We start from the raw sequence: 22,133 nt of genomic DNA, 5'->3' as shown, positions 1-22,133 counted from the left end.
ATATGGATCATATTGATCCGAAACTAGATTGCATTTTGGTTATTTTACCTTCTAGGCATTCTTCTACAGGAATATTAATGCAGAGGGAAGGTATTATATTGGAATGGATATTTTTTTTACCAAATAAACCAAATAAAAAATTAAAAACTTATGTGGAAAAAAATCTCTGACTTGATTTGGAAAGGAAAATTGAGACTTCGTAAATTAGCAGGAATAGACCCAGCAGAAATTGTTGTACTTTTAACTAAGGAGAATATTGAAAAACTATGGACAGTAAGTGAACTTTGGCAACGAGCTTGCAGCAATGTTTTGGAAGAAATTAACAACAAATATCCCAAAAGCGATAGAATTGATCTTATAAAGAGAGCTGATTGGATTTTGCCTTGAATTGTATGGGAAAAACCCATATCTGGAGTTTTTAATTTTATACAGATGCAAACAAACAAGGAAAGGCAGGTTACAAATCATAAAATTTAAGTAAAGTGGTTCAAAGTCCTTATAATTCAGTTCAAAAATCAGAATTGTATGCTATTCTGTTCTTATTAATGGATTTTTCAGAACCTCTCAACATAGTTACTGACTCTCAGTATGCTGAAAGAGTGGTATTACATATTGAGACTGCAGAATTTATCCCTGATGCTTCAGAATTAACTTCACTATTTATTCAATTACAAGATACAATCAGGAAAAGGAGTCATCCTTTATATATAACTCACATCCAATCCCATATTGGTCTGCCAGGCCCTCTAGCACAAGGTAATGATGAAATTGATAAATTATTGATAGGAAATGTGCTGGAGGCCTCAGAATTTCTTAAAAACCATCATGTCAATAGTAAAGGTTTAAAAAAGGATTTTTCCATAACCTGGCAACAAGCCAAGGAAATTGTAAGGAAATGTCCTACTTGTTCCTTTTAGAATCAGACACCATTACCAGCAGGATGTAACCCAAAGGGTACTCAGAGTAATGAAATCTGGCAGATCGATGTGTTTCACTTTTCAGAATTTGGAAAATTGAAATATGTACACCATACCATTGATACTTATTCAGGATTTCAATGGGCAAGTGCTTTGAGTTCTGAAAAAGGTGATTCTGTCATCACTTATTTGCTAGAAGTTATAGCCATCATGGGTATACCTGCACAAATTAAAACTGACAATGCTCTGTTAAACTTTTTTTGCTTATTACAATATAAAGCATATTACAGGTATACCACATAATCCTACAGGCCAAGCAGTTATTGAAAGATTAATCAGAACTCTAAAGGATATGCAAAAGAAACAGAAAGGGGTAACAAACCCCCCCAGAAATAGACTGCATAATGCTCTATTAACTTTGAATTTTCTCAATGCTAATGAGAAAGGAACAACAGCTGCAGAGAGACATTGGATAATAGAAAAAACTACAGAATTAAATCAGCCTATATACTTTAAGGATGTGCTGACCTCAGAATGGAAACCAGGATATGTGTATGTTGGGGACGATGTTTTGCTTTTGTTTCTACAGGAGAAGATAAGCTGTGGATACCATCAAAATTGATAAAGTTTCGATTTGAACAAGAGAGACCTCTTAATTAATTAGAGGAGGTGATAGTTCATCAACCAGCATGACCATCCAATTTAAACTAATTTATACCAGTAACACATGCCTTTTCATTTAATCAGATAATAACTTACCAAAAGGGAACCTCCTCAAAATTAGTCTTGGGGAAAGGTTTTTGTTTTTGTCTTTTAGGAGAATGAAGGCTAAGGAATCTGAAGAACACTGGACAAATGAGACAACTGAAGAAAAATCATCTGTCCCAAGAAAAAGAGTAAAATGGCCTATTGGTATATCATCTATAAAATTTCATAAGTTTTCCTAAATGTTTGTTTCTGTTCTTCTCTAAAGACATTTAACACTATTGGTCTTCTTGTAGTCCCAGTTCAATTAAGATCTAAAGCTGACTTTGGAGTTGGAGAATGGCTCTCTCCTTCTTTAAACTCAAGCATGTTGTTAAAAGGAAAATGCAAACTCCCTGTATCATGCCAGAAGAAAGAGCCATCTTCTGACATGGGACAGAAGAAAAACCAAATTAATTAAGGGACTATTCTATTACTACTAATTTCAATTCTTTAATTCTATTCTGATTCTTTAAACTTTTCTTAAAGTATGAATTTTATAACAAAATTTACAAGATTTATATATATATATATTAACTTTGTTAAGATATTAATTGTCATATAGAGTACTAACTATTTCTAGAAAAAAGGCTTCAATTAGCTGCTTATACATGTCTTTGTGTTCTAGTCTCTTATCGGTTTTCTGCAGGAAATCACGGTCAGGCCTAACATTAACTGAAGTCTCCAGGAAGAAGATATGGCCCCACAACAACAATAATTCCACATGGACAATAATAATATCACTAAGCTGACAAATATCATCTACAGATCAGCTTTGGACTATAAAGTGCTCAGAGCAATTTTGAGAGGACTAGATGAGATGATCCAGTTTCAAAGACTACTTGAATAAGGACTTGAGATAAGCCCTGAACGTTGGCATTATGCTCAAACTGGACAACAAAGGATATAGCTACCTTTCTTAGAATTTGACAATTAACCCAAAATTTTTCTTTTCAGAATAAAGATACCATTGCCCATACCCAGCAGAAAGCAATTTTAAGAATACTATGCCCACATTCCCAAAGAGGTGATATGGGGCGGGTGGTTTTTTGGTCTTTTAATGGGTTTTTGGGTCTGGGATAATTTTCATTGTTTAGGGGGGTTGGTTACAAGTAGTTGTTAAGGGTTAGGAAAAGGGTTAAGCAAAGGAGATTAGATTTAAGGTTCTTGTTTAAAAAAAAGAAAAGAAAAAAAGACAATTACTAGTTTTAAATACTTTACATTGGACTGGATTGTTTTATATTGTATACAAATTATATATATTGATATTGATATTGTTAGAAAATGCTATACATATATTTCTAATCTTGTTCAAGATATTGTACTTGTACCGTTCATTTAACAATGTAATGCAATTTGCTGATCCTTGAATGTTATTATTATCAAGTATCAGGATAAAAAGAAAAGAAAGTTAGTAGTTAGACATTACAATAGAACTTTTAGTTATATTAAGTGTCTTTTCAAGATCGAGCAGATATATTTTAGATAGACAGGTCATCTTAAAACCCTTCAGAGATCTATAGAATATGGCATTTAAAATGTTTTAATAACTTAGACAAATTTTCTTTTTTGTTATGACTATGAGACATGTTGGCTCCTGGCAGTACCAATCTACTTCAGCGAAAATATGGGCATTGAAGAAACTGCATATGGAGTTAACTTTCACTGTGGCAAAAGTTAGCCACTGGACAAAAAACTATCCTCTAATCAACCCCTGACAAACAGGACAAAATGGACAGACAGGACAAGAAACAAAGGACTACTGATTCTTGCCAAAACAAGTGTGGTTGTGGCTTTAACAAAAAGCATCTTCTGAGGCCAGGACAATATGGCACCATCCCTGAAGTGGCCTTCGCAATCCGGAAAAGGCACAGTGTCCTTTTCTTCGAAGGCAGCTGAACAGGCAGTGGGCTGATGGCTTCTGATGTGCAATGGGACAGCAGCTGAAACAGTTATTCTTGAAGCGTAACTAAGCTCACGCCTCTCAATAGTAGATTGGCATTTAATAGAGGGATGTGGAGAAGAAGGGGATGCTGAGATGAAGCCATATATACACAGCCAAGAAGAATGGACAGCTGAATTCAAAAAAACATCAACAATTTCCAGAATTTAAAATCCTGAATCATGACATGACACTAGTGGAATTCAGGTGTTTCTGGTACATGGACTGCTCTCACTCAATGTGAGGTCGAACTGTTGACCTTGTGTACATCCTACTTCACAAATGAGTCTGTCAGATATGCTAAGTCTATAGGCTGAAGATGATGCCCCAACACTGTGGAGAAACCTCAGGTGACTATCTAGGCAGCTGGCTGTTTCTGTCAACTCACATTTTTTGGGGGAAGCTGTTTGCGTGCACTTACTGTTTTAATTTTTTATTTTATAATTTGATTTAATTTTATATATCAGCCACGGATTCCCCTGTCCTCCCTCCTCCTGCCCCCCAACTTTCCCCCAGCCACCCCCCATTCCTATCTCCTCCAGGGCAAGGACTCCCCTGGGGATTCAGCTCAACCTAGTAGATCCAGTCCAGGCAGGTCCAGTCCCCTCCTCCCAGGCTGAGCAAAGTCCTCCCTGCATAGGCCCCAGGTTCCAAACAGCCAGCTCATGCACTAAGGACAGGTCCCAGTCCCACTGCCTGGGGGCCTCCCAAACAGTTCCAGTTAATCAACTGTCTCACTTATCCAGAGGGCCTGATCCAGTTGGGGGCTCCTCTGCTATTGGTTCATAGTTCATGTGCTTCCACTAGTTTGGCTATTTGTCCCTGTGCTTTTTCCAATCTTGGTCTTAACAATTCTCACTCATACAATCCCTCCTCTTTCTCGCTGATTGGATTCCTGGAGCTCCACCTGGGGCCTGGCCGTGGATATCCAGAATATATAAAGAACTCAAGAAATTAGACATCAAAATGCCTAACAGTCCAATTAAGAAATGGGCTATAGAGCTAAGCAGAGAATTCTCAACAGAGGAAGCTCAAATGGCTGAATGACATTTAAGGAATTGCTCAACATCCCTAATCATCAGGGAAATGAAAATCAAAATGGCTCTGAGATACCATCTTACACCTGTCAGAATGGCTAAGATAAAAAACACTGAAGACAGCTTATGCTGGAGAGGATGTGGAGCAAGGGGGAACTCACCTCCACTGTTGGTGGGAATGCAAGCTTGTACAGCCACTTTGGAAATCAACATGGCACTTTCTTAGAAAATTGGAAATCAATCTCCCCCAAGACCCAGCTGTACCACTCTTGGGCATATACCCAAGGAATGTTCAATCATACCATAAGGGCACATGCCCAGCTATGTTCATAGCAGCATTGTTTTTAATAACCACAACCTGGAAACAACCTAGATGCCCTTCAACTGAAGAATGGATAAAGAAAATGTGGTACATATACACAATGGAGTACTACTCAGCAGAGAAAAACAATGACATCATGAGGTTTGCAGGCAAATGGATGGATCTAGAAAAAGTCATCCTGAGTAAGGTAACTCAGACTCAGAAAGACAAACATGGTATGTACTCACTCATAGGAGGATACTAGATGTAAAACAAAGGATGACTAGACTCCTACTCACAACTCCAGGGAGGCTACCTAGAAAACAGGACCCTAAGAAAGACACAGGGATAGCCCAATGACAGAGAAATGGATGAGATCTACATGAACAACCTGGACATGAGTGGGGGTAATGAAGGGCAAAGGTCAAGGGAAAGAGAGCTTAGGGGAGCGGGAGATCCCAGCTGGATCAAGAACAGAGAGGGAGAACATGGAATAAGAGACCATGATAAATGAAGACCACATGAGAATAGGAAGAAGCAAAGTGCTAGAGAGGTCCCCAGAAATCCACAAAGATACCGCCACAATAGACTACTGGCAATGGTTGAGAGAAAGCCCAAACTGACCTACTCTGGTGATAGGATGGCCAAACACCCTAACTGTTGTGCTAAAACTCTCATCCAATGACTGATGGTTGCACTTCCTGTTTTTATTTTTTATTAGGTAATATCATTTTCTTCTTGGATCTCTGAGGGAGTTGAAGATTAGTTAGTTAGAGTGGAAGATTAGATAGTTATAGTTAAATTTAGATAGTTATAGCTTTCCTTGTTAAGAATTTTAGAAAAGAAACTCACTAAAGAGTTAAGTGTATAAATTTGAAAGACATTATAAGATAGTTCTGTTAGTAATATAAGTTAGGATAGAAAGTGAATCACATACATTTTGGACTTACCAAAATAGGATAGATAATGGAATTATTTTCTCTGAATTTGTCAAATGCAAATGGACTAGACATTGTTTAGGTATTTATTGCTTATATATATATATGTGGTATATAGTTATTGTACTTTTGTATATAGTTTTTCTTATATTAGTTATAACTTTTTTCCTTTTATTAAAATAGAAAAGGGGACATATGGTGATATTTTATTTGTACTGAAATGTGATTTTATTTGTATGTTAATAAATAAAGTTGCCTGGGGTGCACACCTTTAATCCAGATCACATGACAGACAGATTTCTGTGTGTTCAAGGATACAGCCAGCATGGAGACACAACACCTTTAATCTCAATACCAACCATAGAAGACCTGGAGATCTGTATAGACAGGTAGTAATGAGGAGGTCATGTGGTTGGGTTTACAACCAATAAGAAAGCAGAACAGAAAGTCAATAAAAAGACAGACACACAGGAAGTAGCTTTCTTGCTGAGGGGAAGGACAGCAGCAGCAGGAAGGGTAAGAAGGCAGTTTTTTAAGTCTCAGCTCTCAGCTGCTGCTCTGACCTCTTGGGCTTTTAACTCTGCATTTGGCTCTGTGTTTCTTATTTAATAAGACTGTTCATCTACAAACCCAAGCTTGAGCTTGCAATAAAGGCTCTTTGCTTTTGTATATGACCTCAGACTCCTGGTGGTCCTTGGGGTGTGTGTGTGTGGTGGTATTGTGTTCCCCAAAATATTGTGTACTCTAATAAATTTATCTGGGGTCAGAGAACAGACAGCCACTAAATACAAAGGCTAGAAAATGGTGGCACTCACACCTTTAATCCTAGTATTCCAGAGAGAGAAATCCCTCTGGATCTCTGTGAGTTCAAGGCCACATTGGAAATAGCCAAGCATGGTGACTCACACCTTTAATCCCAGAAAGCCAGCCTTTAATCCCAGGGAGTGGTGGTAGAAAGCAGAAAAATATATAAGGCGTGAGGACCAGAAACTAGGAGATTTTGGCTGGTTAAGCATTTGGCTGGTTAAGCATTTGGCCTGGTTAAGCTTCAGGCTTTTGAGAAGTAATTCAGCTGAGACCCATTCCGGATGAGGACTCAGAGGCCTCCAGTCTGAGGAGACAAGACCAGCTGAGGATCCGGCGAGGTGAGATAGATGTGGCTTGTTCTGTGTCTCTGATCTACCAGCATGGACCCCAATAACTGGCCTCGGGTTTGATTTTATTAATAAGAACTTTTAAGATTCCTGCTACAGGGGTGTCTCATGATACAGGCATAACAAGCCTCCTTGGGTTCCGATGAGAACATAGGCCACATTTGGGCACATTGCACCAAGCTATGACAACCCGTAATACCCCTGCTTTAAGTGAACCGCTGGACGAGGACAAACCGCGGCATCTGGGCCAGCCCATCCACTATCACTGGATGGGCATAAGCAGCAAAGGCGTTGCTTGGAGACGGCCAAGCTGCGGAGAAAGCACTTTTGGTTGTGGAAGAAGCCCACACTGTTGCTATTCGTCCTTTGAAAAGCTGCTCTCAGCTCACTGCTGGGTCCTGATAGAAGTGAAGCGTCCCACCTGGGGACAGTAAGTGACTAGGCAGCCTGAGCCACCAAAAACCAGCTACTGTCACTAAACCGTAACACTGGGCACACTCGCCAACACTCCATCATAAAACAGCAGCAATTAGACAACCCCGGCAGGACCAGAAGCATTCTTTTTATTTTAATATGGAACGCTCCATGAGTTTGTGTGTTATCCTTGTGCAGGGGCCATGCTAATCTTCTCTGTATCATCCCAGTTGTAGTAAATGTAGGGCTGAAGTGAGCACCAGAACGTACTCTTAAACACACAAGCAAGTATGTAGACTCGGGGCTTGTTGGGAATTGATACAGATTCAGAAATACTCCAGCTTAAAATATCAGTCACTACAGGCTTTTTACGTACAAGTTGGAAGAGAAAAAAGCAATAGCTGAGGAACATGCACCATAGCTGTTCCAACCCTCCAGGTTGACTGCTTCAGGAACTTGGAACCCCCAGAGGATGCATGGTCATTTGTGATACGGTTACTCTCCATCCCTGTGCAGCTCCAGGTCACATGGCTGCAGTGTCCCCAAACATCCTGCTCTTCCCTTGAAAGATTGCACTTTCACGTGCCCTTTGCAGTGGGGACTGCCCTGTGCTTCAGGCCATGGGATCTGAGGTGAATGACAGGTGCTACTTTCAGGCTAAAGTATTTCCTCGATGGTGTATGTATTCAAACCTCTGTCAGGGTTTGAACTGGAAATGCCAGTTTGGAATGTTTGCCCCTCACTGGTGGTGCTGTTGATTGGGAACCTGTGGAGCCTGTAGGAAATAGAGCCTCTCTGGTAGAAACAGGTCATAAGCGAGGACCTTTGGAGGTTATACCTGCTGCTGGTCTCTGCCCTGCACCCTGTGTCTCCACCACATACTTCTGATGCCATCAGCTAAGCTGTTCTAACATGCCTTCTGTGCCCCCGATGGATGGAAACACTCAGAACCATGAACCAAGCCTTTCCTCCCTGGAGTCAATTCCTTCAGGCTTTGTGGTCACAGCAATGTGAAACCCTGAAAGATCCTCCCGGCACTCTCTTCCCGCACTCCAGGAAGCCATGCTAACTAAACAGCTGGTTCCGCACTGAAAGCAGCCAAGCCCTGACATCAACTTCACATAATATAGAGGAAAGAATTTATTTTATTTTTTATGTGCGTTGGTACGTTGTCTGCAGGAATGTCTGTGCCTGCTGTCCATGGAGGACAGAAGAGGGCACTGGATTCCATGAATCTGGAGTTAGGAATGGATGTGAGCTGCCATGTCATTACTGGGAGCAAACCCAGGTCCTCTGGAAGAGCAATCAGTGTTAACTCCATCTCCCCAGCCCTGGAGGAAAGAACTTAAAGACTAGGAAGAGAGAGACACGGGAGTGAATTTTTCATGTGTTACTAACCTAGGCGTCAAGTTCTGACCTTATTTCTGCAAATGGAGTCTGAGAAAAGCATTGGTAAAAGAAGTGCTGTGGCCTTCACACTGCTTTAGAGGTCATTTCCTGTGACGTGGCTGCTACTGGAGAGCAGTGTAATGACTATAGGCTCTCTAATCATGGAGAGCAATGTAATGAGTATAGGCTCTCTAATCAATGAAGGCCGGAGGACAGACACAGAAAAAACCAACGAGAGACACTTCATGGCCCAGAGTATCTAGAGGGAAAGTGGTTACAGTTGTATAGGGCAGCAGGCCTGATACAAATGACCCAACTTCAGGATGGAAACTAATCAAAGGATGCCATTGGCTGGCAAGGGCTGTGAAGGGCATGAGATAAGACTCCGTGTGCAAGCTGCTGTAGTTTGAGTGATGAATGTCTCCCAAAGGCCCCTATGTTGAAAGGCTTGGTCTCTAGGATGGTGCTACGGGGCAGTGGTGGTAGGTCCTGAGGACCCGGGGGGCCTGCTCTCAAATGGGCCCCTTCCTGTTATTGTTTGCTCCTTGGCCATGGGATCAGCTGTTTTCTGTGCCCTGTGCATCCTGCTGTGGTTTTATCAGCAGTGTCAGAGGCCTCTGTTATGTAGTGGAATCTACGGGTCCACTCCATCAGCCTTGTCATTTGTGAGCTAAGATATGCTCTTTCTTCTTATTAGTTAGTTATCTGGGGATTTGTTATAGTGACAGGAGGCTGACCGACACTTAACTTAGCAGTTTAGCCTCCTACAATCCATAGGTGTTAGCAGAAGACATGAAACACAGGCCACGTTTACTCATAAGACAGCAGTCAGAATGAACAGGAGCGGCTTGCATTAGCTCCCCATGTCTTTCAAGTCCCAAAGGCCATGTGAAGAGGCCACTTGTATGCTTCAGGTACAGTGGGCATAGCTGAGAAACTCCAAGCTTAGAACTTCCAGTCTTCTCTGGTGAACCACGAGCTAACCTGACCAACCATGTCCTGGAGGGAGACATTGTCTTCTCTTACAGGTTAGGAAAATCTGTGCTCCCTGCCCAAGGCTGTCTATAAACACCCCTGAAAAAATACTCTAGAATAAAAGCTGATAGAACCCAGGTAACATTGTCCTGGGAATTGCCTCCCAATAAGAATTAAACTAGCCTAACTGGACATATAACCCAAGTAGTAAAACTAGGACTAAAACTAACTGTAAATCATTTTCAACAGTAATTATACCCCTATCCCAGTGTTACACCAATATGTGTCCCTAACCCTAACCATATCAACTTTAAATTTAATGTTCACATGGCTCCATTTTAAGTTTGTATCTAACCCTATTTCTAACACCAGCTCTAAGTTTACTCTAAGTCTAGAACTCACCATAACTAAAATCCTAGCACTAATACTAAAGAAACAAATTAAAAAAAGAATTAAACTAAAAAACCAGACTTACTTGCTTCTTCTCTCTCTTCCCCCCCCCCCTCTCTCTCTCTCTCTCTCTCACACACACACACACACACACACACACACACACACACACACACACTACAGTGGGTGGATAGAAGACCAACTCAGGTCAATCTGGCAAAGTTACTTGTTTGTTCCCTATTCCTCAAGACAGCGCATAAACCAAGAGTCATTTTAATAAAAGTGAGGCCGTATAACTTTAAAGAAGAGTTGAGAGATAGCATCAAAGTCTGTACCCCTTAGGCTTGTCAAGGAAACCATTAACAGAGTAAAGAGAAATAGTCACACTTCTTGTTACTGTCCAACAACTGTTTTTTTTTTAAAGATTTATTTATTTATTATGTATGCAGCATGTATGACTGCAGGTCAGAAGAGGGCACCAGATGTCATTACAGATGGTTGTGAGCTACCATGTGGTTTCTGGGAATTGAACTCAGGATCTCTGGAAGAGCAGTCAGTGCTCTTAACCTCTGAGCCATCTCTCCAGCCCAAGATTTATTTATTTATTATGTACATAGAAGAGGGCACCAGATGTCATTACAGATGGTTGTGAGCCATCATGTAATTGCTGGGAATTGAACTCAGGACTTCTAGAAGAGCAGTCAGTGCTCTTAACCTCTGAGTCATCTCTCCAGCCCCAACAACTGCTTTTGAATGGACACTAATTGTCCCACAACCTGAAACATGATTTCTGACTATTTCATTTAGGATTCCAGCTAAAAACACATGATAAATTAGATCAACTGAATAGAGGAGAGTTCCGTGGAGGGAGTATTTACAAAAGGTGTCAGCAAGGAACACAGAAGCCATTTGGGACAGTTGTGCAATGTGTCACTAGAATGTGGAGTTAGACAGGCAGTGTGCAAGGCCATCTGAAGACAGGCAGTGTGCAAGGCCATCTGAAGAGAGGCTGTGTGCAAGGCCATCTGAAGAAGGCTGTGTGCAAGGCCATCTGAAGACAGGCAGTGTGCAAGGCCATCTGAAGACAGGCTGTGTGCAAGGCCATCTGAAGACAGGCTGTGTGCAAGGCCATCTGAAGACAGGCTGTGTGCAAGGCCATCTGAAGAGAGGCTGTGTGCAAGGCCATCTGAAGACAGGCAGTGTGCAAGGCCATCTGAAGACAGGCAGTGTGCAAGGCCATCTGGAGACAGGCAGTGTGCAAGGCCATCTGATGAGAGGCTGTGTGTGCAAGGCCATCTGAAGACAGGCTGTGTGCAAGGCCATCTGAAGACAGGCTGTGTGCAAGGCCATCTGAAGTCAGGCAGTGTGCAAGGTGATCTGAAGACAGGCTGTGTGCAAGGCCATCTGAAGACAGGCTGTGTGCAAGGCCAACTGGAGACAGGCTGTGTGCAAGGCCATCTGAACAGAGAGTATTGACCTGTTCCCAGACACACCCACCAGTGGAGTGGAAACAGGTCATTCTCTGGTCTTTTCCACCCATTCTAGCTCTCTGCTGGTGAGATCTAGTAGAATCCAGAGGACAAGGGAACCTGCTGATGGGCCTGGAGCATGGGAGAGAAGAGTGGGTTTGGCATGTCAAATGGTAGGAACTCAGCCCAGCACAGCAAAGCCAGGAGTATTAGAAGGAATCCTTAACCTCCAATATTCTGACTCCCCACCACTTCCATTACTGGCTAACTTCTTTAAATCTACTATTATGGGGAGGAATGAACTAGAAGTCAGGTGTTTGGGACAGAATTCTGCCTACATTTATACTATACAGTATTATTTACTTTTATTCCACACCTGTATAAATATTAATGTTTTACATTTTACTTGCTAGTGTCTTCTGAAATTGGTTGATGCACTACCATCCTTATTCCCATTTTATACAGAGAGAATATGTTCTGCTACAATTTTTTAAATATGCCCTCATTTGCATTGACTACTGAACCAACCCGATGCAGCCTTGACCCAACTATTTCAGCCATATTTATTTATTTATTTATTTATTTAATCTATCTATCTATCTATCTATCTATCTATCTATCTATCTATCTATCTATCTATCTATCTTAATGCTGAATGCCATTTATTGATGTTTTACAATCTTGCATCTAAGCTGTTAAAGCCCAATATGCAGAATAGACAGACAAGGAACTTCCCCTTAAGCATTCAGGAGGGTGGAACCCAGCAGGGAATTAGCATAGGGGGGATATCAAGGTCAAGGTCAGCAAGCAAGGCAACAGTTACCCAAAACGGGGGCCAGGGCTCTACAGGTGCCCCCTTTTACTAATAAATGAGCTTCTGACTTAGGTTATGTGGGATGTCATCAGGTCACCTTACCCGTCATGGAGATGCCTGACCAGGCCACACAGGAACTCTGTCTTAGTTTGGTGAGCTCCCCCCATGGATTACCCGTCTCTGAATACTCATTATCATACAGGCTCAATCGTGTGTGAGCTGCAGAGTTAACTGCTACCAAAGATATCAAAGTGGTGCTGGGCTTGCAATCTGTGTTTTCAACACAGAAAAGACCAACAGAAGTCCTAACCCACCCATAGCCAGTAGGCTAAAGGCAACTGAGCCATTCACTTCCTTAACGAGCCTTACTGCAAATTGGAGTCCTTGGAAGATGGTATCCCAAAAGCAAATGGAACTTGAGTTCTGAATTTATAATTTTCAAAGCCAATTGAAATGTATATAACTATTGAATTAAATTTATCATGCCCAATAGAATGAAAGATTAACTAACTGTGGTAGCTACTTTTGCTGCCAGGGTCTCCACTGTGCTGGCTGTAGTAAGCTGTAGATATAAGCAACCGTCTTATTAAATAAGAAACACAGAACCAATGCAAAGAAGAAAGCCAAGAGATCAGAGCTAAGAGCCTTACCCACCTGCTGCAGCTAACCTTTTAAGCCAAGAGACCTCTCCGAAAAAGAGCTGCTTCCTGTCTGTTTGTGTTTATATAGTCTTTCTGTTCTGCCTTCTCATTGGTTGTAAAACCAACCACATGACCGCCTCGTCACTGCCTGTTGTACAGCCCTCCAGGTCTTCTATGGTATTGAGATTAAAGGCGTGTGTCTCCAATGCTGGCTGTATCCTTGAACACACAGAGATCTACCTAGCTCTGCCTACCAAGTGCTGGGATTAAAGGCATGCACCACCAACGCCCAGCTTTTGCTATGGCTCTAATAGCTCTGACCCCCGGGCAACTTTATTTATTAACATACAATTAAAATCACATTTCAGTACAAGTAAAATATCACCATAGTAAGCAATTATGAAATGGTAATCCCAGAAACAGTAGCAGTGGTGGCCGCCACTGTTATAACAGCAATAACAGCAATGTCAAATTCTCTTCTGGAATGTGTGGGCATCCACTGGCACGGACACAACTCTCAGAACACAAACCACCAAGGCCCATTTTTCTTGATCCCAGCACGACTTAAGCTGGCAGCTCTGCAAAAGAACAACTAAGAACCATAAAGAAAAAACAGGCAGCTCACAAGGAACATAACTAATGGCCTTTTTTTTTTTCAATTTAACTGAGCAATTTATTGAAGGCTTCACAAATAACTATAATATTCCTTGATCTGATTCACATCATTAAATGTTAATAAATGTTCTGATTAAGCATAAAAGAAGAGGAATGTAATGAAATGACATTGATTTACTGCTTATATATTCATTCGTTTAACTAGTAATTTAAAAAGCAATGTGTGTACACAAGGCTATGCACTAGGTTTAGGAGTGTGAAAGAAACTGTTATACTCTCATGAAATTTACATCGTAAAAAGAAGAAATGAACAAAAATACAATACAACTTAGATACATTCTCTATATATTCTCTACTAGGACTAAGATTCTATTAACAAATATAAAGCATGATAACAGTGTTCCAACAACCTGTTTGTATTCGTGGCAATAGTGGTAATTAGTGGTAATATTATATTGTTAATCTAGGTAGATTTGAGTGGAGACATCATGAATGTATTTGAAAGATTGCTTTTAAGTTTTGAGAATCTTAGAGAAGTTCCTGTGTATATACACATATGCCAACAAACATGTCCTTATTCACACTCAAAATCAAATTACTGCTTATCAGTTTTTGAAATTGTAATCCTTCAGGGGACAAAAAAGGAAATGGACATCAAAAAACTACACATCAATAAATATACCAGGTGGATCTCTGCTCAAGTCATATCACCTGTCATACATTTATGAAATATAAAAATAGTTTTTTATTCACTTAAGGGAAAAGCTTTCTTTTTATTTTATTCTTAAAAAAATATGGGTGAGACCTACCAGAGTTTTATGTTGAGAAAAATCAGGCTTTAGAATCAGATTGGTGTGAAGACAAATCTTGGATCTCACACCTATACTTGTTACTCTTCTGTGTTGAAACCAAGGTTGGATAAAGCACAGGGACAAATAGCCAAATGAATGGAAACACCTGAACTATGAACCAAAGGCTGAGGGGCCCTCAACTGGATCAGACCTTCTGAATAGGTGAGACAGGTGATTGGCTTGATCTGTTTGGGAGGCATCTAGGCAGTGGTACCAGGTCCTGGGCTCACTGCATGAGATAGCTGTTTGAAACCTGGGACTTATACAGGGACACTTGGCTCAATCTGGGAGGAGGGGACTGGACCTGCCTGAACTGAGTCTATCAGGTCGATCTCAGTCCTCGGGGTTGGCCTTGATCTGGAGGTGGTGGGAAAGGAGGGTGGGCTGGGGGGAAGGGGAAGGGGGCATGGAAGGGAGAGAACAAGGAAATCTGTGGCTGTTATGTAGAACTGAATAGTATTGTAAAATAAAAGAAAAAAAATAAACAGGATAAAAAAAATGATAGTCTTCCTGCCTCTTCTAAAATACCTCAGATAACAATAAGCTACCAGAACTCACAAAGGTAAGATGTAAGTAAACTAGGTTTGGCACAGATCATTTGGGCTTCTTTATGTGGTAGAGTTTGCAGACACTTAGGAGGTCTTTTGTAAAAATACAACTGACAAAGTGTAAGGCCTGGTTGTCATAAGGAGCCACAATAGAGCTGAGAGTGAGAGTGCACTCAGGAGACTTGGCTCTCTGAGACAGAACCCACTAACACCAATTGGACTAAGCTGCTCCCAGAGAAACAGAGCCCAAGAGCACTGATTTGACCAAGAACTCCCAGTGGACCAAGACTATCAATTGGAACAAGAGAGGCACTCTCAGACACAGACACCACTTGTGCTGACCGAAGGAGAGATGAGTAGATGCCAGTGCAAAAATACAGGCAACAACATAAAGACCTATATGACACCATCAGACACTAGTGATTCTACACCTGCAAGACCTGAACATACCAACACAGAAGCAGAAGAAATCAATCTTAAAAATGACTTTAAGAAGATGATAGAGGCCCTTAAAGAGGAAATAAAAAACTTCCTTTAAAAGGAAATAAAAAACTCCCTTAAAGAGGAAATGAAAAATTTCCTTAAAGAAATGGAAGGAAAAGCAAACAAAAAATTGGAAGAAATCAAAGAAAGACAAGAAAAAGCAATTAAACAGATGGAGGAAACAGTTCAAGATTTGAAAATTGAAATCGAAACAATAAAGAAGATACAAACTGAGGGAATGCTGGAAATAGAAAATCTGATAAAACCAACAGGAACTATAGATGTAAGCATAACCAACCAAATGCAAGAGAGCGAACAGAGAATCTCTGACACTGACAACACGATAGAGAAAATAGATTCGTCAGTCCAAGAAAACACTAAAACCAAAAAGTCATAACACAAAATATCCAGAAAATTTGGGACACCATGAAAAGATCAAACTTAGGAATAATAGGGATAGAAGAAGGGGAAGAATACCAACTCAAAGACACAGAAAATATATTCAACAAAATCATAGAAGAAAACTTTCCTAACCTAAAGAAAGAAATACCTATGAAGATACAAGAAGCTTACAGAACACCAAAATAAGCTGGATCCAAAAACAAAGTCCCCTCGCCACATAATAGTCAAAACACTAAACATACAGAACAAAGAAAAATATTAAGAGCAACAAAGGAAAAAGACCAAGTAACATATAAAGGCAAACCCATCAGAATAACACCAGACTTCTCAAAGAGACTATGAAAGCTAGAAGATCATGGACAAATCTTATGCAGACACTAAGAGATCACAGATGCCAACCCAGACTATTATACCCAGCAAAACTCTCAATCACCATAGGCGGAGTAAACAAAATATTCCATGATAAAACCAGATTTAATAAATACCTGTCCACAAAGCCAGCCCTACAGAAAGCACTAGAAGGAAAAACCCAACCTAAGGAAATTAAATACACCCATGAAAACTCCAGCAATACATGATCCCACACCAACAAATACCAAAGAAGAGAAACTCAACACGACCACACAAAAAAAAAAATAATAACAGGAATTAACAATCGTTGGTCATTAATATCCATCAATATCAATGGTCTCAACTCACCTATAAAGAGACACAGGCTGGCAAAATGGATACAAAAATAGGATCCATCCATCTACTGCATACAAGAAGCACACCTAAAATTCAAAGACAGACACTACCTCAGAGTAAAAGGCTGGGCAAAGACTTTCCAATCAAATGGACTTAAGAAGCAAGCTGGTGTAGCTATCCTAATATCTAATAAAACAGACTTCAAACTAAAATCAATTGAAAGAGATCAGGAAGGACATTACATATTTATCACAGGAAAAATCCACCAAGATAAAATCTCAATTCTGAACATTTATGCCCCAAATACAAAGGCACCCATATTTGTAAAAGAAACATTACTAAAGCTTAAATTGCACATCAAACCCTACACCCTAGTAGTAAGAGATTTCAACACACCACTCTCACCAATGGACAGATCTACCAGACTGAAACTTAACAGATGTTATGACTTAATGGACTTAATAGCTATATACAGAACACTCCACCCTAACACAAAGAAATATACCTTCTTCTCAGCACCCCATGGAACCTTCTGGAAAATCAACCACATGCTTGGTCACAAAGCAAATCTCAACAGATACAAAAAATTGGAATAACATCCTGTATCTTATTAGACCACCATGTCTTAAAGTTAATTTTCAACAACAACAAAAATTATTGAAAGCCTACCATCTCATGGAAATTGAATAATGCTCCACTAAAACACCAATGGGTCAAGGAAGAAATAAAGAAAGAAATGAAAGATTTCCTAGAATTCAATGAAAATGAAAGTACAATATAATCAAACTTATGGGACATTATGAAGCAGTGCTAAGAGGAAAATTCATAGCACTAAATGTACACATAAAGAAGTTGGAGAAATCTCACACTAGTAACTTAACAGCACACCTGAAAGCTCTAGAACAAAAAGAAACAAACTCACACAGGAGGAATAGACACCAGGAAATAATAAAATTGAGGGTTGAAATCAATAAAATAGAAACAAAGACAATACAAAGAATCAATGAAACAGAATTGGTCTTTGAAAAAAATCAACAAGAAAGACAAACCCCTATCCAAATTAACCAAAAGGCAGAGACAGAGAGAGAGAGAGCACTCAAATTAACAAAATCAGAAAAGAAAAGGGAGACACAACAAAAGAAAATGAGAAAATCCAGAGAATCATCAGGTCATACTTCAAAAAACTGTACTCCACAAAATTGGAAAATCTGAAAGAAATGGACAATTTTCTGGATAGATCCCACATACCAAAATTAAATCAAGAACAGATAAATATTTAAAAAGACCAATAACCCCTAAGGAAATAGAAACAGTCATTAAAAGTCTCCCAAGCAAAAAAAAAAAAAAAGCCCAGAACCAGATGGTTTCAGTGCAGAATTCTACCTGATTTTCTTTTTTTTTTTTTTTCCAGAGCTGAGGACTGAACCAAGGGCCTTGCACTTGCTAGGCAAGCACTCTGCCACTGAGCTAAATCCCCAACCCCCAGATTTTCAAAGAAGAGCTACTTCCAATACTCTTCAAATTGTTCCACACAATAGAAAGAGAAGGAACACTACCAAACTCTTTTTATGAGGCTACAGTTACCCTGATACTCAAACCACACAAAGAAGCAACAAAGAAAGAAAATTATAGACCAGTCTCCCTCCTTAACATGGATGCAAAAATACTCAACAAAATATTGACAAAATGAATTGGAGGACTCCTATTGCAAATCACCCTCTGGAGCGATGGAAGGATCTTTCTACTGGCACTTGGAGGGGACCCAATCTGGTGTTGGTGTGGCCCGGGGTTCTGTTTATGTCTTTCCTCAGGACAATAAGGTTCCTCTTTGGATTCCTGTGAACTGAGTGTGCCCTGTGACTGCTGCTGAAGCCCAACATGGCAGAGACCTATTGGGCCTTCATGAAAAACTCTCCCCTTCTGATGCCAATGGGGATTGAGAGCCCAATATGGCCAGCTTTGGCAAGCATTAATGTAAGCCTAGGAACCGTAGCCATGTGGTTGGATTCTCCAGAAGGTAATGTATGGTAACTGCCTTTTCAAGTATGTTTGAGAATGTGTCACCCAGATACCTTGGAGATTAAGGATAACCCTGAAGGTCACTGACCTCCATTTGTTAACTGTAGCATGCCAACTAAGCCTTTTCATTTTCAAAATCCTCTTCAAGCTGGTGTAGTACCTACTTTTCAGGAGTGGCTCTGGGCAACATTTATTGGCCTCCTGAAATTTATTTAGCCCCCTTTGAAGATACCTTAAAATTTATAAGCCTAAATGTAGCCATTATAAGACCATTAGTTAAGGAGAGAGAAACAGGCAGAGCTGGCAGCCAGAGAGGATATATAGAAGGAGAAATCTGGGAGGAGAGAGATCTAGGAGCGAGAGGAGGAGGAGGAGGACATCAGGGGCCCACCACCTAGCTACACAGCCATCAATGGTGTAAGAGTAAAAGTAAGATTACAAAAATAGAGAAAGGTGAAATCCCAGAGGCAAAAGGCAGACAAGTTAATTTAAAGTTAAGAAAAGCTGGAAAGAAACAAGCCAAGCTAAAGCTAGGCATTCATAATTAAGAATAAACCTCCATGTGTGATTTATTTGGGAACTGGGTGGCAGGCCCCCAAATGGACAAAGAGTAAGAAAACAAATAACTTTAAACCACTTACGTTTTAAATTTTTTTTTTGACAGGGTTTCTCTGTGTAGCTTTGCGCCTTTCCTGGAGCTCACTTGGTAGCCCAGGCTGGCCTCGAACTCACAGAGATCAGCCTGGCTCTGCCTCCCCAGTGCTGGGATTAAAGGCCTGCACCACCACCGCCCGGCAATGTTTTAAAATTTTTAAACTTAATATATCGAACATTTGCCTGTATATATGTATACGTGCCACCTGTGTGCAGTAAAAGGGACCAATATCGGCTCAGGGTACCCCAAGACCAAGTTCTCAACACAAAGGAGACTTATTTGCCCCAGAGGAACAAAGGGTGGGGAATAAGAGACAAAGCCAGGAGAGAGAGGACAGGGAGAAGGGGAAGGGAAGCAGGGAGAGGGGAGGGGCATTTATCCCAAGGGGAACATAGGACCACCTCTGGATAGAGAGGAGGCAGATGTGTCCAGAGGCAATTGGTGGTTTATAAAGGTAAAGGGTGAAACCCCATGTTAGGATGAGGTGTTTAGTTTTAATTGGGCATGTTCATTAGGTGAGCCAAAGGGGGCTTTTGATTGCTGGACTTCAATACTTTGACAGCTGGAACTTGGTAGTCAGCCTCAGGGGCAGGAAGTGGCCAAATAAGGGAACAGACCTTGGTGACTAGTTTCAGGAATGTACTCTAACGGTTCTTAGCAAGGCAGAGGGAATGGGGAGAAGGGCAAGGCCTGCCAGAGCCATGCCTGCTATGCTCAGGCTGGCCAGTCTCTTCATGTAGGTGTATCTGAGGAGATCAGAAGAGCACATTGGATTCCTTGGAATTGGAGTTATAGCCAGTTGGAGCTGCTATCTGGGTGCTGGGGAGCTGATCCTGGATCTTCTGCAAGAGTAGCAAGTACTCTTCTTTTTTTTTTTTTCTTTCCCTTTGTGAAACAAGGTTTCTCTATGTAGCTTTGGCTGTCCTCAAACCGGGCTGGCCTTGAACTGAGAGATCTGCCTGCCTCTGCCTCCCTAGTGAGTGCTGGGATTAAAGATGTGCACCACCACCACCCAGCACAACAAGTACTCTTAACTACTGAACCATCTCTGCAGCTCCATAGCTGTTTTATTTACTTATTGTTGTTGTTACCAGGGACCAAATCCAGGGCCTTAAGCATCCTAGGAAAGAGTATTCAACCACTGAGCAATCTGTTAACCTAGAGAACTCTTGGTCCATTCATATTTCTAGGTATCTAGAATATCTGTCATATATATAATAGAATCTCCTTCATTATCCTTGTCTTCCTAGTAAACTGTTGTAGTTCAGTTTTGGATATTAACTCTTATGTGTAAAGTTTATCGTCTTGAGAAGTGGAAAGTCTGGGCCTGCCTTCTTTGCATAGTGCAATATCATGGAAAACAGATGCAGGAAGAGGAGACTGAGCTCGGTTGGCAGTGAGAGGCAATTGCTGCACTCCATCAACTGACCAAAGGTCAGGCTAGCTGTAGCCATAGAGATTGTCAGGAAGTGGCAGCTTTAAAGATAGTGGAGTTAGGATGTTTTATGATAAAACTTGGGGGACACAACGTATGTCTACTCGCCCCAGATCTCATGACAGACCAAAATATGGATACCATCGAAGTCCAGCTTAGTGAACCATTGAGTTTATTGGGGTTACTTACAGGGACAGAAATAACTTACAGACAGCTGTGTCATCCAAGCCCACCCCACCGTGGATGACAGTCGCAAAGCTGGACACTGAACACTGCACAGCCTGCTGGGAGCCCACCAGACGGGAGAGTATCCTTTCCCAGTGACTCTGCTCTAAACCTCTGCCAGGCAGCCTGGCTGGTTTCTGCTTGTTCCAGGCAGTTGGTGTGATCTCAAGAGTCTCCTTGCAGCTCAGCTTGTCTGAGTGACGCTCAGCACTATTATTGTTTATAATCATAACAATATTATGTAATATTTTTATATTGGGGCATAGTGAACCTGGTCTGTTTCAGGGACTTCCTGAAGCTATCTTGAGTTGTTTATCTTCTGTTTTAAGGAGCTTTTCTGCAGGATGGAATGTTTTAGTCTCAGAGGAAACTTATACAGCAGGGTAGCAGTAAATAGTGACTTTGTGGTTTGAGACTGAATGATATTTTTATAGCCTGTGAAGGGAATGTGGTGGGGCAGTTGAGAACATTTTGAACTTTTTAAAGATTGTTAAATTTCTGCCTACAGGATTCTGTGAGGATAGCAGCAAAATTCACGTTCCTCATTGAGTTTTAGTTCTAGTTCTTTGCTTATTGATTGAAGAGATGACTGGAGACCCAGTGCCTGACTGGTAGAGACAGCCAGAGTCTGAGGGCCAGAAAACAAGGTCTTAAGTAGACATATACATGTTGCATCATTAACACATACACGACAGTGCACTGTACACTAGGGCTGAATAAGAGGCCAAGGACACTCCTGGTGCGCAGCTCCTGCAAAACACAGATAGGAGAGAGGCCGCTAAGAGCAGATGTTTACAGAAAGATCACACTGCCTAGTTCTACATGTCATTATTATTATTTTCTGCATGTGCTTATTTGGTATCTCAGTCTCTGTTCTATTGCTGTGAAGAGTCACCATTACCAGGGCAACTCTTATAAGAGAAAGCATTTAATTGGGGTCTTGCCTACAGTTCAGTGGTCATCATGGTGGGGAGCATGGCAGCATACATGGCACTGGAGCAGTAACTTAGAGCTACATCCTGATCTGCAAGAAGGGAGGGAAGGAAGGGGTGTGGGAGAGACAGACAGACAGACACTGGTCTTGACTT

The 22,133-nt window shown here is 41.0% G+C and overlaps 1 protein-coding gene and 1 non-coding gene across 2 annotated transcripts in view; both read right to left on the bottom strand.

Annotated features, from left to right (window-relative positions):
- Window positions 1–7,600: 7,600 nt before the first annotated feature.
- LOC143273663 (U6 spliceosomal RNA) lies at window positions 7,601–7,707 on the bottom strand. Its single transcript, XR_013051845.1, has one exon. It is a non-coding gene; the product is annotated as a U6 spliceosomal RNA (small nuclear RNA).
- A 10,396-nt stretch (window positions 7,708–18,103) lies between these two features.
- LOC143273115 (transmembrane protein 184C-like) overlaps window positions 18,104–22,133 on the bottom strand; it is a 92,308-nt gene continuing 88,278 nt past the window's right edge. The window contains exon 10 of the mRNA XM_076571481.1: window positions 18,104–21,795. Within this exon, the coding sequence (XP_076427596.1) occupies window positions 21,752–21,795 (44 nt within the window). The 3' untranslated portion in view covers window positions 18,104–21,751. The remainder of the gene's footprint in view (window positions 21,796–22,133) is intronic.

Source organism: Peromyscus maniculatus, chromosome 5 (assembly GCF_049852395.1).
Source record: "Peromyscus maniculatus bairdii isolate BWxNUB_F1_BW_parent chromosome 5, HU_Pman_BW_mat_3.1, whole genome shotgun sequence".
Classification (NCBI taxonomy): Eukaryota; Metazoa; Chordata; class Mammalia; order Rodentia; family Cricetidae; genus Peromyscus; species Peromyscus maniculatus.
This window is presented reverse-complemented; position numbering and strand designations above follow the sequence as displayed.